We start from the raw sequence: 20,440 nt of genomic DNA, 5'->3' as shown, positions 1-20,440 counted from the left end.
CGCCTGGCCAGCCACATCTTCGTAAAGGACATTTCCCCTGAGAGCCTGGCAGCCCGAGACGGAAACATACAGGAGGGAGACGTTGTGCTCAAGGTAAGATAAATTACCACCTGTAGGGGAGGGGAAACAGATGGAGGGAGAGAAGGGAGTGTATTAAGTGATGAGCGTGACTGAAGTGACGCATTTTAGTGAGGAATTATGAAAGAATGCAGACATTTGCTAATGGAGATAAATGACATGTACTTTTTTTTTAATATGTACTCTGCTTCTAGATTAATGGCACGGTGACTGAGAATCTTTCCCTGATCGATGCTAAGAAGCTGATCGAGAGGTCAAAGGGCAAGCTGAAGATGGTAGTTCAGAGAGACGAGAGGGCGACCCTGCTCAATATCCCCGACATGGATGACAGCATACCTTCAGCTAATGCCTCTGACAGAGATGGTGAGAGAGTCTCTGTACAGCACACACCTACCAGTCAAAGTGGATTTGATTTACTATTTTCAATTGTACCTGCTAATGACGCTTATATGTGACCCTGGACCACAAAACCAGTCACAAGGGTCAATTACTTTAAATTGAGATGTATACATCATCTGAAAGCTGAATAAATATGCTTTCCATTGATGTATTGATTCATTGGTTTGTCAGGATAGGACAATATTTGGCCAAGATACAACTATTTGGAATCTGAGGGTGCAAAAAAATCAAAATATTGAGAAAATCACCTTTAAAGTTGTCCAAATGAAGTTACAAAATACATTTTTGATATATTAACAGTAGGAAATTTTCAAAATATCTTCATGGGACATGACATTCCTAATGATTTTTGGCATAAAAGAAAAATCGATAATTTTGACCCATACAATGTATTGTTGGCTATTGCTACAAATATACCCGTGTGACATATGACTGGTTTTGTGATCCAGGGTCACATATATAGTTAAAATGCTGTAACTTAAATTCTCAAAGCAGTTGTGAGATACATTTAAATAAATAAATTTTTTATTTATTCTTTAGAATATCAGTTTATCCACCCAAGTCGTTATCAATACATATTGTTTACAGTCAAACAGTCAAACATCTAAACAAAGCAGGCTAATTATTATTTTCAATAAATTTATCTTCATCCTATTGACAATTAGTATTATTTTCTTGTTGTTTTAAGCATAAACCTCAAACAATTTTGTTAGATAAAACAATTTATATTTAAAATAGTATTTTAATGCTTATTTTAGTATTATTTATATGCCATTATAGTATTTATTAATACATTGAGTTGGTGTTTAGTTTTATATTTTCAGTTTTCATTTTCATTTTGGTTTAAATTTTATTAACCAAATATGTAATTTTTTTCTTATGCCATTAGTAAATATTTTTTCTTGTTTTAAGAAGTGTTGTTACTGTTAACTAATACTGAAACTTCAAAAATTAAGAATAAAGCTCAAATAAAAATAATTTATAAATATTGGATAAAAAACTTAAACAGAATTTAGAAATAATCACTTGGCAATTAAAATAAAACAAGTTTAAGTTGAAGTACTACAATTAAAACTAAAACTAAATTTAAGCTAAAAATAAATATTAAAAAATTAAATTAATATTAAAACCAATTTCAAAATATATATATATATATTTTTAAGACTTTTTAAACAAGACAAGGCAAAACAAAAAAAACTGACATTATTTTGGAATTTTTATATGTAATTCTTAGCTGATTCTTATTTGATTCCTTTAGGATCTTTTAGGGGAAAATAGAATATCCCGATAGAAACACTTTAGATGGTATACTGTAACAAACACCTGTAATGGTGTGAAATCATTCGATCTTTGTGTTAGATATTTCAGACATCCACTCGGTGGCCTCCGATCATTCCAACCGATCCCACGACAGGAAGAGAAGCAGCCGCTCTCGATCTCCGGACCGCCGCTCAGAGCCCTCGGACCACTCTAGACACTCTCCGCCACAGATCAGCAACGGCAGGTCCGATCCTCTTTCTGTTTTTCTCACTTGCTTTGGTTGCTGCCACATAAGATGTTTTAGTACAAATGAAATCAGAGGTCTGATTCATGTGATGTATTTGAGCCAAATCATCCCCAAATAGTCTTTTTGGCTTTCTGTTTTTTCCCCCCTCATTGAAGTTTTCCTGTTTTTATAAGATTCAACAGATTTGAACTTTAAGACCTGAAGTTTCAGGCCTGCTCACTGCTGATATGAGAACAGCCTTGTGACAGGCATATGAGAAAAGCCTCTGTCAGACGGTACTGCAGCTCTTGACAAAACGCTCCTGTAAATTGGATGTGTCCTAGATAGATAAACCAGGGTGTGACAGCGGTAGGGATGAGAGGAATTTCATCTTCCTGCAAATGTGCTATCCTCCTTAAATTTAAAGGTGAAGTGTGTAATTTTTTATATGGTAAAATACTTTCAAATACTCGGAAGCATCAGTAGGTTGACTTATGAGGAGAGGAAACTCTCTGGCACTATGAAAATATGCTCCGTTTGTGTCTTTGAGCTGCCCAGTATTCAACTTCAGGCTCCATCTGGTTGCCTGGCTTTTGTTTTTCAAACAATCCAGATTGGCAGAAGTTTTTTAGAATAAATTGCACACTTCACACAAGCCAATATTGACCACTTACATGTTTACAGACCTTTAGGTTTTTAGGTGTTCATGAAGTTTCTTCTGATTCTTGTCTTGAATCAGGGCCGCAGGGCCGACGGCTCAGAGAACCCGACCACTGTAAGTTTTTTGGGTCCGGTTAACGCAGCGTCCCGAACATAGCTAACCAAACTAACGCTTTTGTGAGCTTTGCACTAAAGCATGTGACGTGGGTGCTTCACAAAGTGGTGTAACCCAACGTGTGTGTAGTATGCTGAAATGTGTTGTTCTTTTATGCGAACCACTTGACGTGTTCATTTCATCATTCCAACGTCACTCAACCCTGGCTAAGGGAATGAAGCTCAACAAACCAACTTGGGTACAAGAAATTCATTGGTTTGTGTGCCCAATCCCAGCATGCGTCTGTGACATCAAACATATCCCTCCATTCATTCTCATTTCTTATTCAATTTCACAGAATTGGTCTCAGCTGTGTTACCCCTTTCCTGCTGAGTGAAAACAAAAATAGGGGCGTCTGTCGGTAATGAACATATAGACACATACTCCGAAGTGCTGCTGCTGTCAGTTTCGCAGTGTAGGCGAAAACATACTGCTTTTAACATTGTTTGTAGTAGTAGTTTTCTGCCTCAGAGAGTTCTTGGTATTACAGGCACATCTGCTCTGCCAACCATCCTTGAAAGTCGTCCAATAGGATTGAAGCGCCACCTGCACCATGTGCGTAAAGTTGGAATCTGTGAAAACAGAGGCCATTTTCTGAAAGCTTAGGCAGCTGCCTTTTTGCCTCTGTCTAGATTGTTGTTGCTTTTACCCCTTTTCCACCAAGGCAGTTTGAGTGCTGGTTCAGAGCCAGAGCCTAGTTTCAAATCAGTTCTTTGTCTTTCGACACCCAAAGCACCAGCTCTGAACCAGGAAAAGTGGTTCATAAGTAGCAACAAAACATAGCTGGTCTAGAAGGAAGAACCACTTGCATCAGGGAGTGGGGTTACCGTGAACAACAAGATGAACAGAAACTTGTGACCGCAATGTAGGTTTGCAAAGTCATGAGCATCAATAGTAACTCGATGTCCACCATTGTTGATGGAAAGCTTGTTTGAGATGCATCGGAGCTGCACGGACCGATCGGCGTGTAATATTGGAGTGCCGCGGGAGCGTTTGTAGAGCACATGACTCCTTGTGCTTTTGGATCGCTCTCGCGCGGCTTTGATGAATCGATCTGCGAGAAGCCGATGCATCTTGAACAACCATGATGTGTTTGGTGCTGCTGGGCTAATATTGCTGGGAAAGAGATGAGACGTATACAGTGATGGAAAACCTGGGTCTGTAGCCCGTGGAAAGGCAAACCGGTTCTTAGAAGGCTCGTCAGTCGAACCAATTCTGAACCGACAACAGCACTCCTAACTAGCACCTGCTTCATGCTGGTGGAAAAGGGGTATTTGTAAACTGGTTGTAGAACTACTGTAACTGGTATAAAGGACTGGAACCATTAAGGAGCCAATTTTTCCATTCGAGAACCACCTTTTCTTTGGTGGAAACGTGGAATGGTGCCAGAATGGGCATGGCACCGTGTTGGCGAAAAGGTTTCAACTAACAAAATATGTGACCAGTCACGGAAAGTAGGGGCACAAGTCGGTTCTGGGGCATTTTGAGTTATTCACAGATTCTGAAAGTGTAGTCTTCAAGCTTTCCAACGATGTGTAACACATGGAAATCTGATGATAATATTTGGAGAAGTTGTGGCCATTTGAAGGTAGGCACTCAAAAAAGCTCAAAGGGCAGAAAATGACCTAAAGATTTTGCAGTTCTCGCCTGTTCTCACCTGCTGGGAGTGACAATAGGGCTCATTTACATCTCATTTAGATAAGCCATACCCCCTGTAAAGCTGCATGGTTGCATAGTATTACCGCATACTATTAATAATAAAGGATAATGTGCATTGTAAATGTCATTAGAACTTTTTGAACAGGATTCTGTGATAACCGTATAGTCCTGGTTTAGACCTCAGTTAGTGGTTAGACCTGGTTTGAGTCAAAGGATTAAAAAAATCCTGTACATTAAACTCTTCAATACTTTTACTTTTGACTTATAACGCACATTTTACGGCTACGGATACTTTATACTTTTACTTACGTAGGAGTTTAATCTGATACATTTACTATTACATTAGTAAATCCTTGTTAAGAAGTAGTAACTGGCTAAAATTATTAGCGTCACATTCAATTCAAGAATAGTAAGGATTACATGAGCTAAGTCATTCACACCAGTCAATTCAAGCAGTTTAAGCGTTATTCAAATTAACATGCTAACATTACCATCTAAAAAGCCCATTATAGTAATGGGGGTTTTTTGGCAAGTGAAACGATGCTAACGATTACAATTAAAACGACAGTCCTGAGCTAGCTAATAACAATAGACACATGAGATAACGTGTAGTCTACGTGTTCTTAGAATGAACACAAAACAACAAACTTTGATGTTTATGGAAACTCACCTCATAAGAAACAGAAAAGATCTTGTTGCCTCCAATGAAATAAGTTGTTCGGGCACACTTTCTCTTTGTCGGGGTCTTCTTTGTGGATGTAACCATCTCCGAAGTTTGCACTATGCGTCTGTTTGCCTCTAAATGTCCAATAATTTGCATGTCCTGCCACTCTTTTTCCGCAGCTAAAGAATCCAGCCGTATGTTGTACTTCAAAACATTTTCGGTGTAACGGCCACGGTTCAGCTCGTTTTCGATATTCTTTGCGGCGTCCATCTTCATTAAATTTTGATATCAGCTAGAGCCGGCCAGAGCGCTGCATAAATAAGTAGCCACGCTTCCCTTGGAGGGCGGCGGCAATAACAAAAGAAACAAAAGCCGGCGTATCCGATTCCAGTATGGAAATACAAACAGACAATGACACGCCCCTAAAAACAAGCCAATTTCAACCTCAAAATGTACGCTTTTAAATAAACCAATACTGCTTTCTAAAACATGGAGATTCTTCTTCATGATCTCAACTAACAGATTCTGCAAAAAAATGAAAATCACCAATTGTGAAACGGTTCTTTCTCAGTTTGCTCAATAGTTGTGTTGCCGACTTGTGTCCCTGGTTTCCGTGACGGGTCACATATGTTCTAAGAACGTGTCCTAACATTCTCATTAAGTTATTAAAATGTTATGTTCTCTGAACATTTGAAATGTCCAGTTTTTTTCTTAGTTACTGGAATGATATTACATTTTATCATTCTGCAAACATTATGGGAAGACCAGATAACTTTGTTCTATTAATGTTACTGGAAGACCTTTGTGCATATCTTTTAGAGAAGCATGCCAGAACATTACCCCAAGTTCTGAGAACCTTCACTGTTATCTGGGATGTTTGATAACATGAAGCAGAACTTCCTGTTCCACTGAGAACATCAGAGAACATCAAAATCAAAATGGATTTATATTGTTGCCTGTCTGCTACCTTTTATGTCTCAAATACCCCTATTCCACCAAGGCAGTTTGAGTGCTGGTTCAGAGCCAGAGCCTAGTTTCAAATCATTTCTTTGGCTTTTGACACCAAAAGCACCAGCTCTGAACCAGGAAAAGAGCTTCGCAAGTAGCACCAAAACACCGCTTGCATCAGGGGCTAAGGGGTGGGCTTACTGTGACCAACAAGACAAACGTTAATAATAAAAATGTTATTTGTCTATCATTATTCACGATTGTAATCTCCATCTATACAAATGACGGTGAGCTGCATGAGCACATTGGATTCGCCGTGTTTGGATGCCAAAGTAGGTTCGCAAAGCCATGAGCATCAATAGTAATGCATGTCCACCATTGTTGATGGTGTGTTTGGTGCTGCCACTCTAATATTGCTGGGAAAGATGAGACATGTACGGTGACGTAAGAACTGGCTCTGTGCTGGCTCTCTAGCCTTCTATTTTTTAGAAGGCTCGCCAGTCGAACCAACACTGAACAGGCAATAGCACTAGCTCTGAACTAGCACCCGGGTCATGCTGGTGGAAAATGGGTAAAAGTTGGGCCTGTGGATGTCCTTGTGGTTCCATCAGAATAAACATGATGGTTTCAGAGTTATTAGTCACATGGCATTTGCTGAACAACTGCCATTGAGAAGTATTATAAACCACCTTGGTTTGAACCTTGTGTACAAATGAGATCCAACATTTTTCATCTTGCTTTCATGGGTGAGTTTACCAGCCTGGCTCCAGATTGTCAATCTGTTAACAAAGAGGAAAGAGAGTGTGTTAAGACGTCCTGCCAAGTTCTTACCTCCATTTTCTCTTTCAATTAAAAACTAGAGAATTACAAATGGAACATCACAAAATAAATGGGATTATAAACTTTTTAGAAAAAGTTGAATGGTATGTTGATGTCAAAGTCTCTACAATGTCCAGTCGGACTCTACGATATTTTGGCACAAATTCATTGTGCACTTGGTAGACCCTAGCCAAATCAGACAGATGCCAACATGGAAAATTTGGTTCACTTTTGTATCATAAAAAATAGTTGGGTCGTCACTTAATATCCAAATTTAGGTCCTGATGCAAAACCACTTAAGGAAGTACTGAATCACACTAATAATTTCCTGTTGACCAAAAGAATTTCACATCACCACATCAGAATGCGAAACTTTTCCGAAATAGAGCGCAAAATGCAACGCAGGTGCCACCCCCACAACACTGAGCTTTTTTTCTCGTAGTTAGTTTTATGGATTATAAAAACTGTAAAGACCCTCGGGTGCACAATGGCGGCATTAATACTTATCCTCAATGCCATCAGCCAATGCTTTTTATTGAGCCACACTGTAATTGCTGGGAAAGATATTCGTCATTTGTCATGAATAAAACAGGACCACATGTGGCGGCCCAGCCCTGCAGAGATGGAGAGTTTCTGCAATCCGTGGATGTCGCCCGCTGTTGTTTACCGTGACAATAAAGGTCACGGGCAGGACCCGTCATCTTTGGCCATGTGCCGATTTTTTTGGAGAGCCTCAGTGGCGATGGTGCACCTGGAGTCCTTTTCTCTTTGCCGTCTCTCTCTGTCTCCTCCATTACTCCAGATCAGATGGTCTGCGCTAAATATAGTCCAACAAAGGAGCTGCAAAACACAGCTGTGACCTTCAAGACTACCTAGCTGCCCTAGCCATACAACGTCCTCCCTCTCTCCCCATCTACCTCGCTCTCATCTGCCATTTGTCTTTCAGTGTAAACAGTGTTTTATGGGTTGTGTGCTTAGGCTTGATAGTGTGGAAAAAGTGGTATTGTTTTTGGTTGTCCTGCAGAGAGCAGAGCATGCATTAATCATCAAAGGCTTTAATCGAACGGCACAAAGCTCATCTCATTCCACAATGTACCGTATATTTTCAGTGTCCTGGTATACTGGTGTGTTATTAATGTACAGTCACTTATGGCCTGAAACATACTCTACCAAGTATGTGAACGCGAACATTTTGCATTCTCAGCGTTGCCACAAGGGGTGCTATAGTGGACATTCGTGTAACCTCTCAATTCTTTCAGGTCGGCTACTGTCATAGCGGAGCAACAATTTGAGAATCTTGTCGAGCAAGTTAGTTAAAGTAAGTTCAATGCTTGACCTCTGGTTTAATAGCACAGATATGTGAAGGTAACTCTATCGCCCCCTGGAATACTGAGGTCAGTTACCGCCACATTAAAGGGATAGTTCACCCAAAAATGAAAATTACCCCATGATTTACTCGCCCTCAAGCCATCCTAGGTATATATATGACTTTCTTCTTTCAGTTAAACACAATCAGAGTTATATTAAATATATCCTTATTTAAAACTTTATAAAGTAAAATAACGAGCTTCCGGCACGACAGCCATATGCATTAACTTCCGCGCCATAGTGCACAATGACGATGTACTACATGTTATAATAAAGGACATAGTGTAGTACGTCATGGCATTGTGTACTACATCGTGGAAGTTAATGCTTTTTAGATGCTCGATTCGCTTCAGAAGGCCTTTATTAACCCCCCGGAGCCGTGTGGAGTACGTTTATGATTGATGGATGCACTTTTTTGGACTTCAAAATCTCATCCTCCAATCACTACCATTATAAAAGCTTGGATGAGCCAAGATATTTTTGATATAACTTTGATTCTCTTTGGCTGAAAGAAGAAAGCCATATACACCTAGGATGGCTTGAGGGTGAGTAAATTATGGGGCAATTTTCATTTTTGGGTGAACTAACACTTTAACATACTTCATTGGCCAAGCGTTCACGTCTGCGTTTGGGTACTTGTGTTGAGAATGTTTGTGGTCTTTGGAGAAAATATGTTTAGCTGTGAATTTGATACGTCGGTTTCATTTTATTTAAACTGTTTCAATGAATCGGTAAAAAAAAGAAAGAAAAACTGATGAGTTTGAAGTGTTAGTTAAATGAAATGTTTCCAGATGCGAGGCATTTTATGTGTTCTTTAAGAAGTCTATATTTAATCTTTGATATTTATATCTGTATTATCATATATCTGATACTTGTGTATGGATACCAGTCAGTAAAGTTGATTTTGGGAGGTCTGATTCATTTTAGTGATTTGGTTTGTTTGGACTATTCGTAACTGATTCGTTTCAGCAATTCAAAAACATTTCAGCAGTGTGGCTATTTATTTACATGTTTGTTATTGTAAGAAAATAAGTATTTAGTTAATCAATAATAATATTAAATAGGCATAAGTTCTAATAGTTTTGTTCATTGCATAACAGTTAATGAAATCAAGTTCATGTTAGAGATTTGGTTCATTTTTATCTATCAATGAATTCAAAAGCCTGATTCACTGTTCATCATTCAAAACTGATTCATCATTCAAACGTGTCAATATTATTGTCAATAAGTTTTACAAACCAGTGTTGTTTAGTTACATCGTGTAAATGTAGTTGTTTGAGTTTGATGCCATCACTCTAGTTGAGATCTTAATGAGTTGTTTCAAAAGATCATTCAAAAGTCAATATTATTGTCGATAAATTTTACAAATCAATGTTTTTTTTTAGTTGTACATCATGTAAATGTAGATGTTAGAGTCACTCTAATTGTATTTGTTCCAGATAAACCTATTTTTAAGGCTAAGTCAAAGAAGAATCATTCTGAGGATTGATTCCACCAAGCTTTGCATTGCTTATGGTTCAAACAGATCACTCCCTTTATTGTTTTACTTCCAAAGCAACTTGTCACATACAATCCACTGATTTAAATTTCTTGTCGTATCAGTTTGACCAAATCATTAAAAAGAAAATGATTCCTCCACAGATAATTACTGTTATAAGTCATGACATTACTCATTAAAGACCAATATATGATAACATTTTCACAGTTTTGCTCTTTGTTGTCCTGTTTTTTTACACCCACAGTCACAGGAGCCGTGATGAAGACAGGATCTCAAAGGCTGGGCCGCTCCCCTTACCTGCTAAGATGGTGGAGGAGATGCCGAAAGAGCAGAGCGCAGCCAGAGAAGAGAAACAGCTCCCCCCTCTGCCAGGTCAGAGGTCATTACACATGGATGCACTGTGATCAAACATTCTCAGCCTGTGCATGTGGGCTTGTGCGCAGGCAGTGATGAGCAGCGGGAGTTTGTCAGTTGTGACAGTGCCTTCCCACCTGCTCCGTCCCGCTGGGTGTCTCTGTGACCTCCCAGTGCGCGACACTCTCCTGTGGTGACAATTTTGTGTGTGTGTGTGTTTTACTCAGCTGCTCATTATGCTTTGATCTCCTCAGAGCCCAAGCCTGTGTACGCTCAACCTGGTCAGCCTGACGTGGACCTGCCTGTTAGTCCGGCAGACGCCCCCGTGCCCAGCGTCACACATGATGACAGCATTTTACGGTGCGTCTCACCAGCTTGCCCAAAACTGTTTTAGAGATATTGAGAATGAAGATGTTGAGTTTGTGTGTCCACCCTCAGGCCGAGCATGAAGCTGGTGAAGTTTAAGAAGGGCGAGAGTGTCGGGTTGAGACTCGCTGGTGGGAATGATGTCGGGATATTTGTGGCGGGAGTTCTGGAGGACAGTCCTGCTGCTAAAGAGGGCCTGGAGGAGGGAGACCAGATTCTCAGGGTGAGTTCACTGATTAATTACTGCAAAAACTTTAGTCTACATGGGCAGCTACTTCTAAAGGTCATCAGGTTGCTGTACTTTTGGTTGCTAGTGAGCCACCAATCAGAGTAGTCAGTGTTACTGTGGAAGCAGGAACTATGGCAGAGGAACTCAACTGTAACCGCCCACTCCCATGAAGCATTGCAAATGACTTAAAAGAGTTGGTCTCTTTTCACTCTCAAACAACTTATGTATATATGTGTACAATGTATATTTATACATACCGTTCAAAATATTGGGTTCTGTAATATTTAATATATATTAATGCTGATGCTAAAGCTGTATCTGTTTTATGAAAATACAGTACTATTGTAAAATATTGTTACACTTTAAAGGGTTAGTTCACCCAAAAATGTAAATTCTGTCATTAATTACTCACCCTCATGTCGTTACACACCCATAAGACCTTTGTTCATCTTCAGAACACAAATTAAGATATTTTTTGATAAAATCCAATGGCTCAGTGAGGCCTCCATTGACGGCAAGATAATTTACACTTTCATGCCCAGAAAGCTACTAAAGACATTTAAAACAGTGGTAGTCAAATGAACATGTTATAAAGGGACAAGAATATTTTTTGTGTGCCCATAAAAAACAAAATAATGACTTTGATGGGCGATTTCAAAACACTGCTTCTTGAAGCTTCGAAACTTTATGAAACTTTGTTTCGAATCAGTGTTTCAGAGCGCATGTCAAACTGCCAAAGTCACGTGATTTCAGTAAACGAGGCTTTGTTACATCATAAGTGTTTCAAAACGTTTCGAAATTTCAGTGGTTCACGTGACTTTGGCAGTTTGATACAGGATGGTTGTGCGTGTTAGAAATCAGGAATGGTGAGAGAACATTGTGCTTGGTACATTTTTTTTGTCTCTAAACCTAGGCCTGGGCGATAAAACTGTGTCTATTTATCGAATGTACGTCTTATTCGATAACGATAGAAAAAATGTTCGATATAGCTCTCGATATTGTTTCACTTAAATGCATTAAAATGTAAAAAGACATGAAGTTCGGTTGCATTAACAACTGTCAAGCTCGCGCCGTCCCTGGATCACAAACAGACGCGCTACAGTGACACGCAAACAAGTTGCTGTGGAGTTCAGATCCACAATCGCCATGTGAAAAATTATCACAAAAATACTGAGATAAAAGTTTATAGTTCAGATATAAATACTAATGTTAATGTTATCAATCAAAATAGAGCAAATCAGCTTCTGAAAGAAACTTGAACGCACTGAAAATAATGCATTTATCGATTACATTGTTTCACCACCAGGTGGCGATAAGTGAGTGTTAAAAAATGTATTTGGCTTTGAATCTTTATTCATTTGATTGTTTCAAATACACTTATTTATCCAGTAATGAAATAAGAGTATTTATGAGCGTGTCATTGAATCATTCATCCAAACAGATTTTTTTTTTAAATAATTAATTCAAATATATTTAAAATTTTAAAAAAGTTCTAGTAAATTATTTCATTCAGTTGAAATTCAGAATTGTGATCTCTGTTTGAAACAAAAAAAAAAAATTGTTTACCTTAATTAAAAATGCATTGCTTTTTTTCTACTAAACTTTTTTCAATAATTATCGATACCGATCAATATGAAACATTATATTGTGATAATTTTTTTAGCTGTATCGCCCAGCCCTATTCAAACCAAACTTGGGTCTACAGACAACAAAGTTCAAAAAGCTCAAAACATTTTAGACCCTGTTTACACCTGTATTTGGCTTCGTCCACTTGTGATCCGATCGACCAAAACACTTCTTAATACCAGGTAGAAACATGGCCTGTGTTTGTGTGTGCGCACATGCATTTCTATCTGATTTTGATACCTGCTTGGTTTGTGCTCAAGCCATTGCATCTCTTACAGATTCTCAGCAGTTCAGCCTGAAGATGTTTGTGGTGGCATTTAGCTCTTGTGATGAATAACTCGACTGGGACTCTTAAAGGCCCGTGGCTGAAGGGAGATTTGGTGTCCCGGCTTTTATAACCTTGTGTTTACGGGCTCTTTAATGGCAGTCTTAGTTTTATGGTGGTTTCCCCTTCCAAAATGTCCCTCTTGTGCTGTATAGCTGCCATTAAACCTCAGTGTGTGAAGATGCTTGCCTTCTCTCAGGATGGTTTCCCCGGTTACGTTGGTTTCCTTCACCTCGCTGCCAAACGCAGCCTCTTTTTCTTTCCTCGCTGGCTTTTTCCAACATGCTTATTCTTCATTCAGAACATGTCACTTGTAAACCTCACCACCCACCAAACGATTACACTTTTTCATAAACCTGTCTCAAGAAACAAGTCTTGAAATTTTTTGAGTCCCCTTTAGAGAGGAGTTTTTTTGTTCTAAGTAGCTTTTCTTCGAACCCTTCCCAGGTAAACAATGTGGATTTTGCAAACATCATCCGTGAGGAGGCCGTGCTGTTTCTGCTGGACCTGCCCAAAGGAGAGGAGGTCACCATCTTAGCCCAGAAAAAGAAAGATGGTAAGGATGTGATCTGTCAGGTCTTGGTATACATGACTTGATTTAGGGAGGGCTTGATTTTATCCATCAGGAATTGATTAGATCAAGAAAAGTTGGTGTCCTGTTCCAGAATGGACCACAACTTATTTGGGATTGTTACAACAATGCCTAAATAGTTTTTTGGTAGTGACCTTGGCAGAAAATGAAAGTAGCAATAGAGGACAAGCATGTTAATGTATCATAGAAGATTACAAAGACAAATTAATTTACCCAGTAATATCATAACCTAGCTTGATTACATCCAATCAAATCTTCATGGATAAAGCCTAAATGCCTATATGTGCAAAAATTTGTGTTATTTTAATGTTTCGTAACCAGTTACTAAGTGCTACGCTAAGCTAGTTGGCCAAGTTGTCAATGCCTGATCAAAAATGAACATGTTATCATTATATCTTATTCTAGCTAATCAAAAGAATTATTTTTTAACCACCAGTTACCATTATGTTTAGCTAGTAGGCCAAGTTGTTACCTTGCCCATGTCAATGTTTGATCAGGAAAAAATCATTTCATTCTAGCTAATCAAAAGTTTTACCAAAGTCCCTTTCAAGGAAAGTCTGTTCACCCGGCTGCCATATGTGCAACACTTCTGGGCAGCTATTTAGGGCATTCAACACCAAGTCCTATCTTATACTGAAATCTCAAAAACTGCATGGCGAACTCACAATTAAATAACATATTTGAAATCAGCAATGAAATCTGACTTGAACTGTCCCATAAATGTTTTTTCTTCTGCTAAAATTGAATTAAAAAGCGTATTTTTCCATCTAGACGAGCCAATGCGCATGTGCAGTCCTAAGCGTGACTCTCAGGTTTCTATACCGGAGCCTTTAACGGCAGCTACATTGACACAATGACTTTATCAATCGACGATTGGCTCTTTTACATAGAAGGCGGGACGTATTACGCCATATTGCGCGTTGAAGTTACTTCCATTAACCAGTTTGTACTATGCTAAGCTAGCAGGTTAATCGGTTTGCTTTCCTCAATCTCAATGGATGATCAGAATCCAAACAGCTTTTTTAACCAGTTAACACTGTTCTAAGCTAGGTTGTTAGCTTGTTAACCGAACGTTAACTCACAACACGAAGTAAAAGGAAATGTTTAATTTGACTAGTTTGGCTTTGGTAATATAGTGTCCAAGGGCAAAAAGATGCTGTGGAGGGATGAAATCTTTGATGAAATTAAATAATCATCCTACTGAAGAGAACCAGCTAACATGATTTGCTGATCCACCAAGCTTACTGTTTTTTAGGAATTTTGGGCACTTGCTAGTCTGGCCAGCAAAACCACCTTAAACTGGTTCCTGCTTTTTAGCAGGACTGTTAAATATTAATAATAATAATTTAAATGTCTTTGCTTCCCAGTGTACCGGCGCATTGTAGAGTCCGACGTAGGTGACTCGTTCTACATCAGGACCCATTTTGAGTACGAGAAGGAGTCGCCCTACGGCTTGAGCTTCAACAAGGGCGAGGTCTTTAGAGTGGTTGACACCCTTTACAATGGCAAACTGGGCTCCTGGCTTGCCATCCGCATTGGCAAAAACCACCAGGAGGTGGAGCGGGGCATCATCCCCAACAAGAATAGGTACTGAAGCCATTTGTATTAGTTTACATTCAGTCATGCGTGTTTGATGTGTTGAGTCGCTCAAGTTTGGACTGATGTTTTGTGTCCTCTGCAGGGCTGAGCAGCTATCAAGTGTCCAATACACTCTCCCAAAGACTCCAGGAGGTGATCGGGCCGACTTCTGGAGGTTCAGAGGCCTCCGTAGCTCCAAACGAAACCTGAGGAAGAGCAGAGAGGACCTTTCTGCTCAGCCCGTCCAAACAAAGTTCCCCGCTTATGAAAGAGTGGTGCTTAGAGAAGGTACGGCACTTCTTTTATTTTTTTTTATGGTTATTTGTGGTTTAGACATCTTCTTTGAAGCTTCGCAAATCAGTTCAGTAGAGACAATCTGATAGATTTACATTAAAGGACAGGAATTTTTGTATAAATCTAGTTAACCTGTTGTTTCTCCTGCATAAAAAGCTGGTTTCTTGAGGCCGGTGGTCATTTTTGGGCCTATTGCGGATGTCGCAAGAGAGAAACTGTCGAGAGAGGAGCCTGATCTCTTTGAACTTGCAAGTAAGTTTTGTGTAAATGAGATTTTCCTCAGTTTTTTTCTTCAATATTCAGAAGGTAAATCTGGATAAACCTGTCGTCTTCCCCTCCTCTCAGAGAGTGAACCCAGAGACGCGGGCACAGACCAGCGCAGCTCTGGAATCATCCGTCTCCATACCATTAAACAGATCATTGACCGAGTGAGTATGGACTCGGATAATTCAGTTAACTGCCATCCTGCTTTCCATCTGCTCTGTTCGCGAGCAAAAACCCGGCTGGTGTTTCATGATTCTGTTTGTGCTGCTAGGACAAGCATGCCGTGCTGGACATCACCCCCAATGCGGTGGATCGTCTGAACTACGCTCAGTGGTACCCCATCGTGGTGTTCCTGAATCCAGACAGCAAGCAGGGTGTCAAGAACATGAGGACCAGGCTCTGTCCCGAGTCTAGGAAGAGCGCCCGGAAGCTGTACGAGCGTGCGCTCAAACTGAGAAAGAACAACCATCATCTCTTCACCAGTGAGTAGACCCAAACATCAAAATAATGTCATTAGTCTCATGTTGTTGCAAAATTGTGACTTTTTTTTAGTTTGTGGAACATAAAAGGAGAATTTTTGAAGCATGTACAAGACATTCTTGTCCATGTAATGGAAGTGAATAAGGTCTGGGACTTTTATTAGCTTCAGAAAGAATGCAAATGGACCATAAACATAGTGTAAAGTAGCTTTTTGTAAGTAACAGACTGAAATTTAAGTCATAGGTTGCCACTTATTTACTTGTAAGTGCTACTTTTGGTTAGTTATTAGTATATTGTGATCTGCTTCCAGAATTAACTTCTATTCTACTTCCTTATAGCCACCATCAACTTGAACAACATGAATGACGGGTGGTACGGCGCTTTGAAAGAGACCATTCAGCAGCAGCAGAACCAGTTGGTTTGGGTCTCAGAGGGCAAGGTAAGTTTCTCTACAGTTCTGTGTAAAGTACTTTTTTAGGGGCTTTCGCACCAGAGGAACCTTTACATATTTCATAGAACTATTGGCTGATTTACCCGGATTTTGGCGTGTTCGCACCACAAGAACTAGGAATGATTTTAGTTCTAGGAACTCCTTTTGAGGGACTAAATTAGCTCCTACTTCAGGGTAGGGTCTAAACCAGTGCTACAGGAACTATCAGTGACGTTTATTGGTCAAATGTATGTCAAACACTGGCACCCGGCATTTTTAAAAAGAGTAAACATATTTACTCCACAAACATGAAAAAACAGTGATAAAGGCATTTACCTGTTGTCTGCAGGGTTGTGATCTTTCCTCTGCCCTGATGATATGTAACGCTCAAGTTGTCATAAGAGATTTCGTCTCTTAGCCCCACTTTTTGCTCTTTCAGTCAAATAAACTATGCGTTTACCTTCCATCTGTTATCACAAAACCCACGACACACAACCAACACGGTATCCTCCATTCACCGGTTTGTAAATGCCGCTGCTGTCGGCCGCTTCAGAATTCCTATTTCTGGTGCGAATGCAACCAGGAACAAGGCCTGGCGGAAATTAGTTTTGAACCACCCTGGTGGCTAGTTCCTAGAACTGATTTCCTAGAACTTCCCATTGCGAAAGCCCCTTTTGTCTAGAGTCCCCGACCCAAACACCTTAGCTGAGGGGTCAGCCACCGTATCAACTCAACCCCACCCCCATTTGTGTGTCTTATGCAATACATTACTGGACTGCTGTCTGGAATACTTGATTCTGAATGGCCAGTCATGGTCATTCTTCTATAGTTACACTGTATAATTGAATAAATAATAATTATATATCTGTAATTATAATTACTGGTGGACATATATATTACTAACCCCAATATATCAGCCGATATTTTGGATTTTTTTAAATTATCGGCCTCAACCTTCTGTGTCTGTGAAGTTTCAGCTCAAAATACCCCACAGATCATTTATAATAGCTTGTAAAATTTGCCCCTATTTGGGTGTGAGCAAAAACATAGTTTCTGTGTGTCTCTTTAAATGCAAATGAGCTGCTGCTCCAGGCCCGCTTTCCAGAAGAGGCGGAGCTTTAACAGCTCGTGCTTCGGTTGCTCAACAACAACAAAACTGGAGAATCTCAAGCAGCTAAAATTGCGATTCATCTGAGCAGCTTGTTTTTTCACATGCTTTCAGAGAAGGGCTTACCAAAACAGTAACTGGGTTGTCCTTTTTCACGTTTTCTAGGTTGGACCTGATTTTAGCACTAAATGATTTCATGATATGTCCCCTTTAAGTTTTGTGTTTGATTAATACATGTTGAAAATGGGACTTCTGTTTTGATGTTGTTAAAACCGCCAACACCTGAATAAATAATAATTATAAAACTGTAATTGTAAATATTGGTTGACGTATATATCAACAAGGCCATTTTACATTTTTTAATTATCGATATCTGCCTTTAAGTTTTTCTGTTTGGCTGATAAGTGTAAGAATGGGGACTAAAAATGGCAGCACCTGAATAAATACATTTAGATAACTTTAATTTGTAATTAGTGTAAATATGTTGATCGATATTTTGGCTGATAAGTGCTAGAACTGGGACATTTATTTTGACAGCACTAAAACCGCCAGCATCTGAATAAATTTTTATTTGATTTAATTAGAATTTAATCAATCTGAATACAAGTATCTGCTTATATATATCTGATATGATGATTAAAAAAAAAGTATAATATCAGCCAATAGCCGATATGGTAAAAATATACAGTGAAACCCTATAATAATTTCAGCTTAAAAAATATTTATTATTATTTTTTTTTTTTCTGTTGTTCTAGTAAGTAGCCATGTTATGTAATTCCTAATTTATTATAGTGAATAAAAAAAAAAACTTTTAAGAGCAAAAAGCAGAGATGAGATGATTATTCCTGCTTTTTTTGCATTGGTTTCCGCTCTCACCCATCCATCATTTCATTTCCACTGCTGTGGGTCATCAAACTCATCTTAACCATCCCTCCCTCCCCCTCTCCGCCTGCAGGCAGATGGTGCTCCTGACGACGACATTGACATCCACGACGACCGCCTGTCTTACCTCTCGGCACCGGGCAGCGAGTACAGCATGTACAGCACCGACAGCCGCCACACTTCGGACTACGAGGACACCGATACGGAGGGCGGCGCCTACACCGACCAGGAGCTGGATGAGACTATGAACGATGAGGTGGGCCTGCCCAGCGAGCCTGCCATCACACGCTCATCTGAACCTGTCCGAGAGGACCCACCGGTCATCCAGGACGCAGCCGGGTACCCGAGCTACCAGCATGCTGTACCGCAACCAGAGCCGGTTAACCGCATCGACCCGGCCGGGTTTAAGATGGCAGCGCCTCAGCAGGTACGGAATAGGAGTACCATTATGTGTGCGTGTGTGTGTGTTGGTTAATTTGCTCATTTCAATGGGGCTTCTGTAAGTTTCAGAATTACGTTGGTCATTTCTGTTATGCAGTGCTCTCTAACTTTTAAAAAATGAATACGCTTGTGTTGTAATTTGATGAAGTATTTCTTCATAGACACTCAGGCACTTAATTAAAAAACTTCACACACTGACAAAAACATTAACAGGATGGAAATTGACTGAATGGAGGGAAATAATGATCTAAAATTAGCCATTGCTTAGTGAAGAGAGCTAGCGTATATACAAGGGTGTCAGCTTGGCTGTTTTAATTTTTAAAATACATTATTTGTTTAGCTTACATAGGGATGACATTATATGATCACACTCTTATTCACACAAATGCTTTTAAATCATTCAAGCACCACAAGACAAATGAGAACGCGCTGTCTGTGAACGTCGTGTCTTTGACACACACATACTCGCGCGCCAGTATTGAGTTCCCTTTCGGACTTGAACAAACAATAACACACAAAATTATGCCAAAATGCCTGTTTTGTCGAGTATCTTCATAAGAGCAGTCTGAAATGAACTTAAAGAGTTGATGCGCGTCAGATCTGCTTCATGTTCGGCAGCGGCAGGTCTTAAAGTGACAGCAGCCTAATAAACCAGAGTCTGTCATTAATGTGACAATGAAGGTAACAGAGAAACTTATAGCTTTAAAAAGGATTAATCTATATTTAATTTATCTTTTATGCAGTTAAGACTGTAAAGTTTTTTTTAAATTTATGCAATTTCTGTATATTTCCACAGGTAAATATGACATTTATTATACCGGTAATGGTTTTATGTGAAGATTGTTTTAAGTTCACTTAAATTAAAAGTCATAATTTTTTAAAGCCTAATAAATGCTGAAATTGGTAGCTTTCAGTTATACTGTAATGTTGAATGTCTATAATGTAAAAAAAAAAAAAATCTATTTCATAGAGATGTCAATAGCAATATTAGTATCAGTGATACTGGCTTTCATTCATAAAAAGATATTAAACAAATATTTAAAATATACTGTCTTTATGTTGTTTCTACATTAATTTGGAAACTGAAATTATTACAATATAAAAAACTGATGTTTTAAATTGTGATTAATGACAGAAAAAAATGGATTAATAACATTTTTTTTATTGATTTGACAGCACATATATATATATAATGTGTGTGTGTGTGTGTCTTGTACACATGTTGGCTTGCTAATTTTTTATTTATTTGGGTTATATAAGCTAAATAACAGTTTGTTTACTTTTTTTTTTTTTTTTAATTTTGAAACGCAATTCAAGTCAGACAAACCAATGAATAACGCAAAACATCAAAGAATTACATAAAATCGGTTGTTAATGCTTGCTGATGTTTGTGCTGATGTCACTTCACGGGGATAATATCATAAAGAAACTGATAAAGGGATAAAGTTAGTCTTTGAGGCTTTTGTTAGTCATTAGGATATACAGAAAACCCACAGGATGAAAAATCTAATATAATAATAAATATGTATGAGTATATATGATCCGAACTCTTTACTGCATAATAGAAATGACCCATTAAATAAAAGCCATTTACCTTCCTTTGGGACATTATCTGAATTGTAAACCTTCATTTTCTGCCCAATAATATTTTTCTGCTTCCTGTAAAGCTAGACACACTTATTTCATTCTGATACACGCTTCATGTGAGCTAGTTTGTATGAACAGATGACAAACTTTG

At 38.9% G+C, this 20,440-nt stretch overlaps 1 protein-coding gene across 8 annotated transcripts in view; it reads left to right on the top strand.

The window, feature by feature from the left end:
• The window catches only part of tjp1b (tight junction protein 1b), a 163,847-nt gene that overhangs the window by 126,046 nt on the left and 17,361 nt on the right, over positions 1-20,440 (top strand). For 6 of the 8 annotated variants that reach the window (XM_067380318.1, XM_067380323.1, XM_067380317.1 and 3 more), the window contains 14 exons: positions 1-93; positions 273-441; positions 1,837-1,981; positions 9,978-10,105; positions 10,342-10,447; positions 10,526-10,676; positions 13,081-13,189; positions 14,593-14,812; positions 14,907-15,091; positions 15,254-15,349; positions 15,443-15,525; positions 15,633-15,843; positions 16,180-16,280; positions 18,335-18,688. The exon at positions 1-93 is cut by the window's left edge. In XM_067380318.1, the coding sequence (XP_067236419.1) occupies positions 1-93; positions 273-441; positions 1,837-1,981; positions 9,978-10,105; positions 10,342-10,447; positions 10,526-10,676; positions 13,081-13,189; positions 14,593-14,812; positions 14,907-15,091; positions 15,254-15,349; positions 15,443-15,525; positions 15,633-15,843; positions 16,180-16,280; positions 18,335-18,688 (2,151 nt within the window). Of the gene's footprint in view, positions 94-272; positions 442-1,836; positions 1,982-2,702; positions 2,739-9,977; positions 10,106-10,341; positions 10,448-10,525; positions 10,677-13,080; positions 13,190-14,592; positions 14,813-14,906; positions 15,092-15,253; positions 15,350-15,442; positions 15,526-15,632; positions 15,844-16,179; positions 16,281-18,334; positions 18,689-20,440 lie in introns of all 8 variants that reach the window. The other 2 variants (XM_067380321.1, XM_067380315.1) reach the window with 1 other exon arrangement.

The sequence above is a fragment of the Chanodichthys erythropterus genome, chromosome 24 (genome assembly GCF_024489055.1).
Source record: "Chanodichthys erythropterus isolate Z2021 chromosome 24, ASM2448905v1, whole genome shotgun sequence".
Lineage (NCBI taxonomy): Eukaryota > Metazoa > Chordata > Actinopteri > Cypriniformes > Xenocyprididae > Chanodichthys > Chanodichthys erythropterus.
The sequence above is the reverse complement of the archived record's forward strand: the minus strand, read 5'-3'. Positions and strand labels throughout refer to the sequence as shown.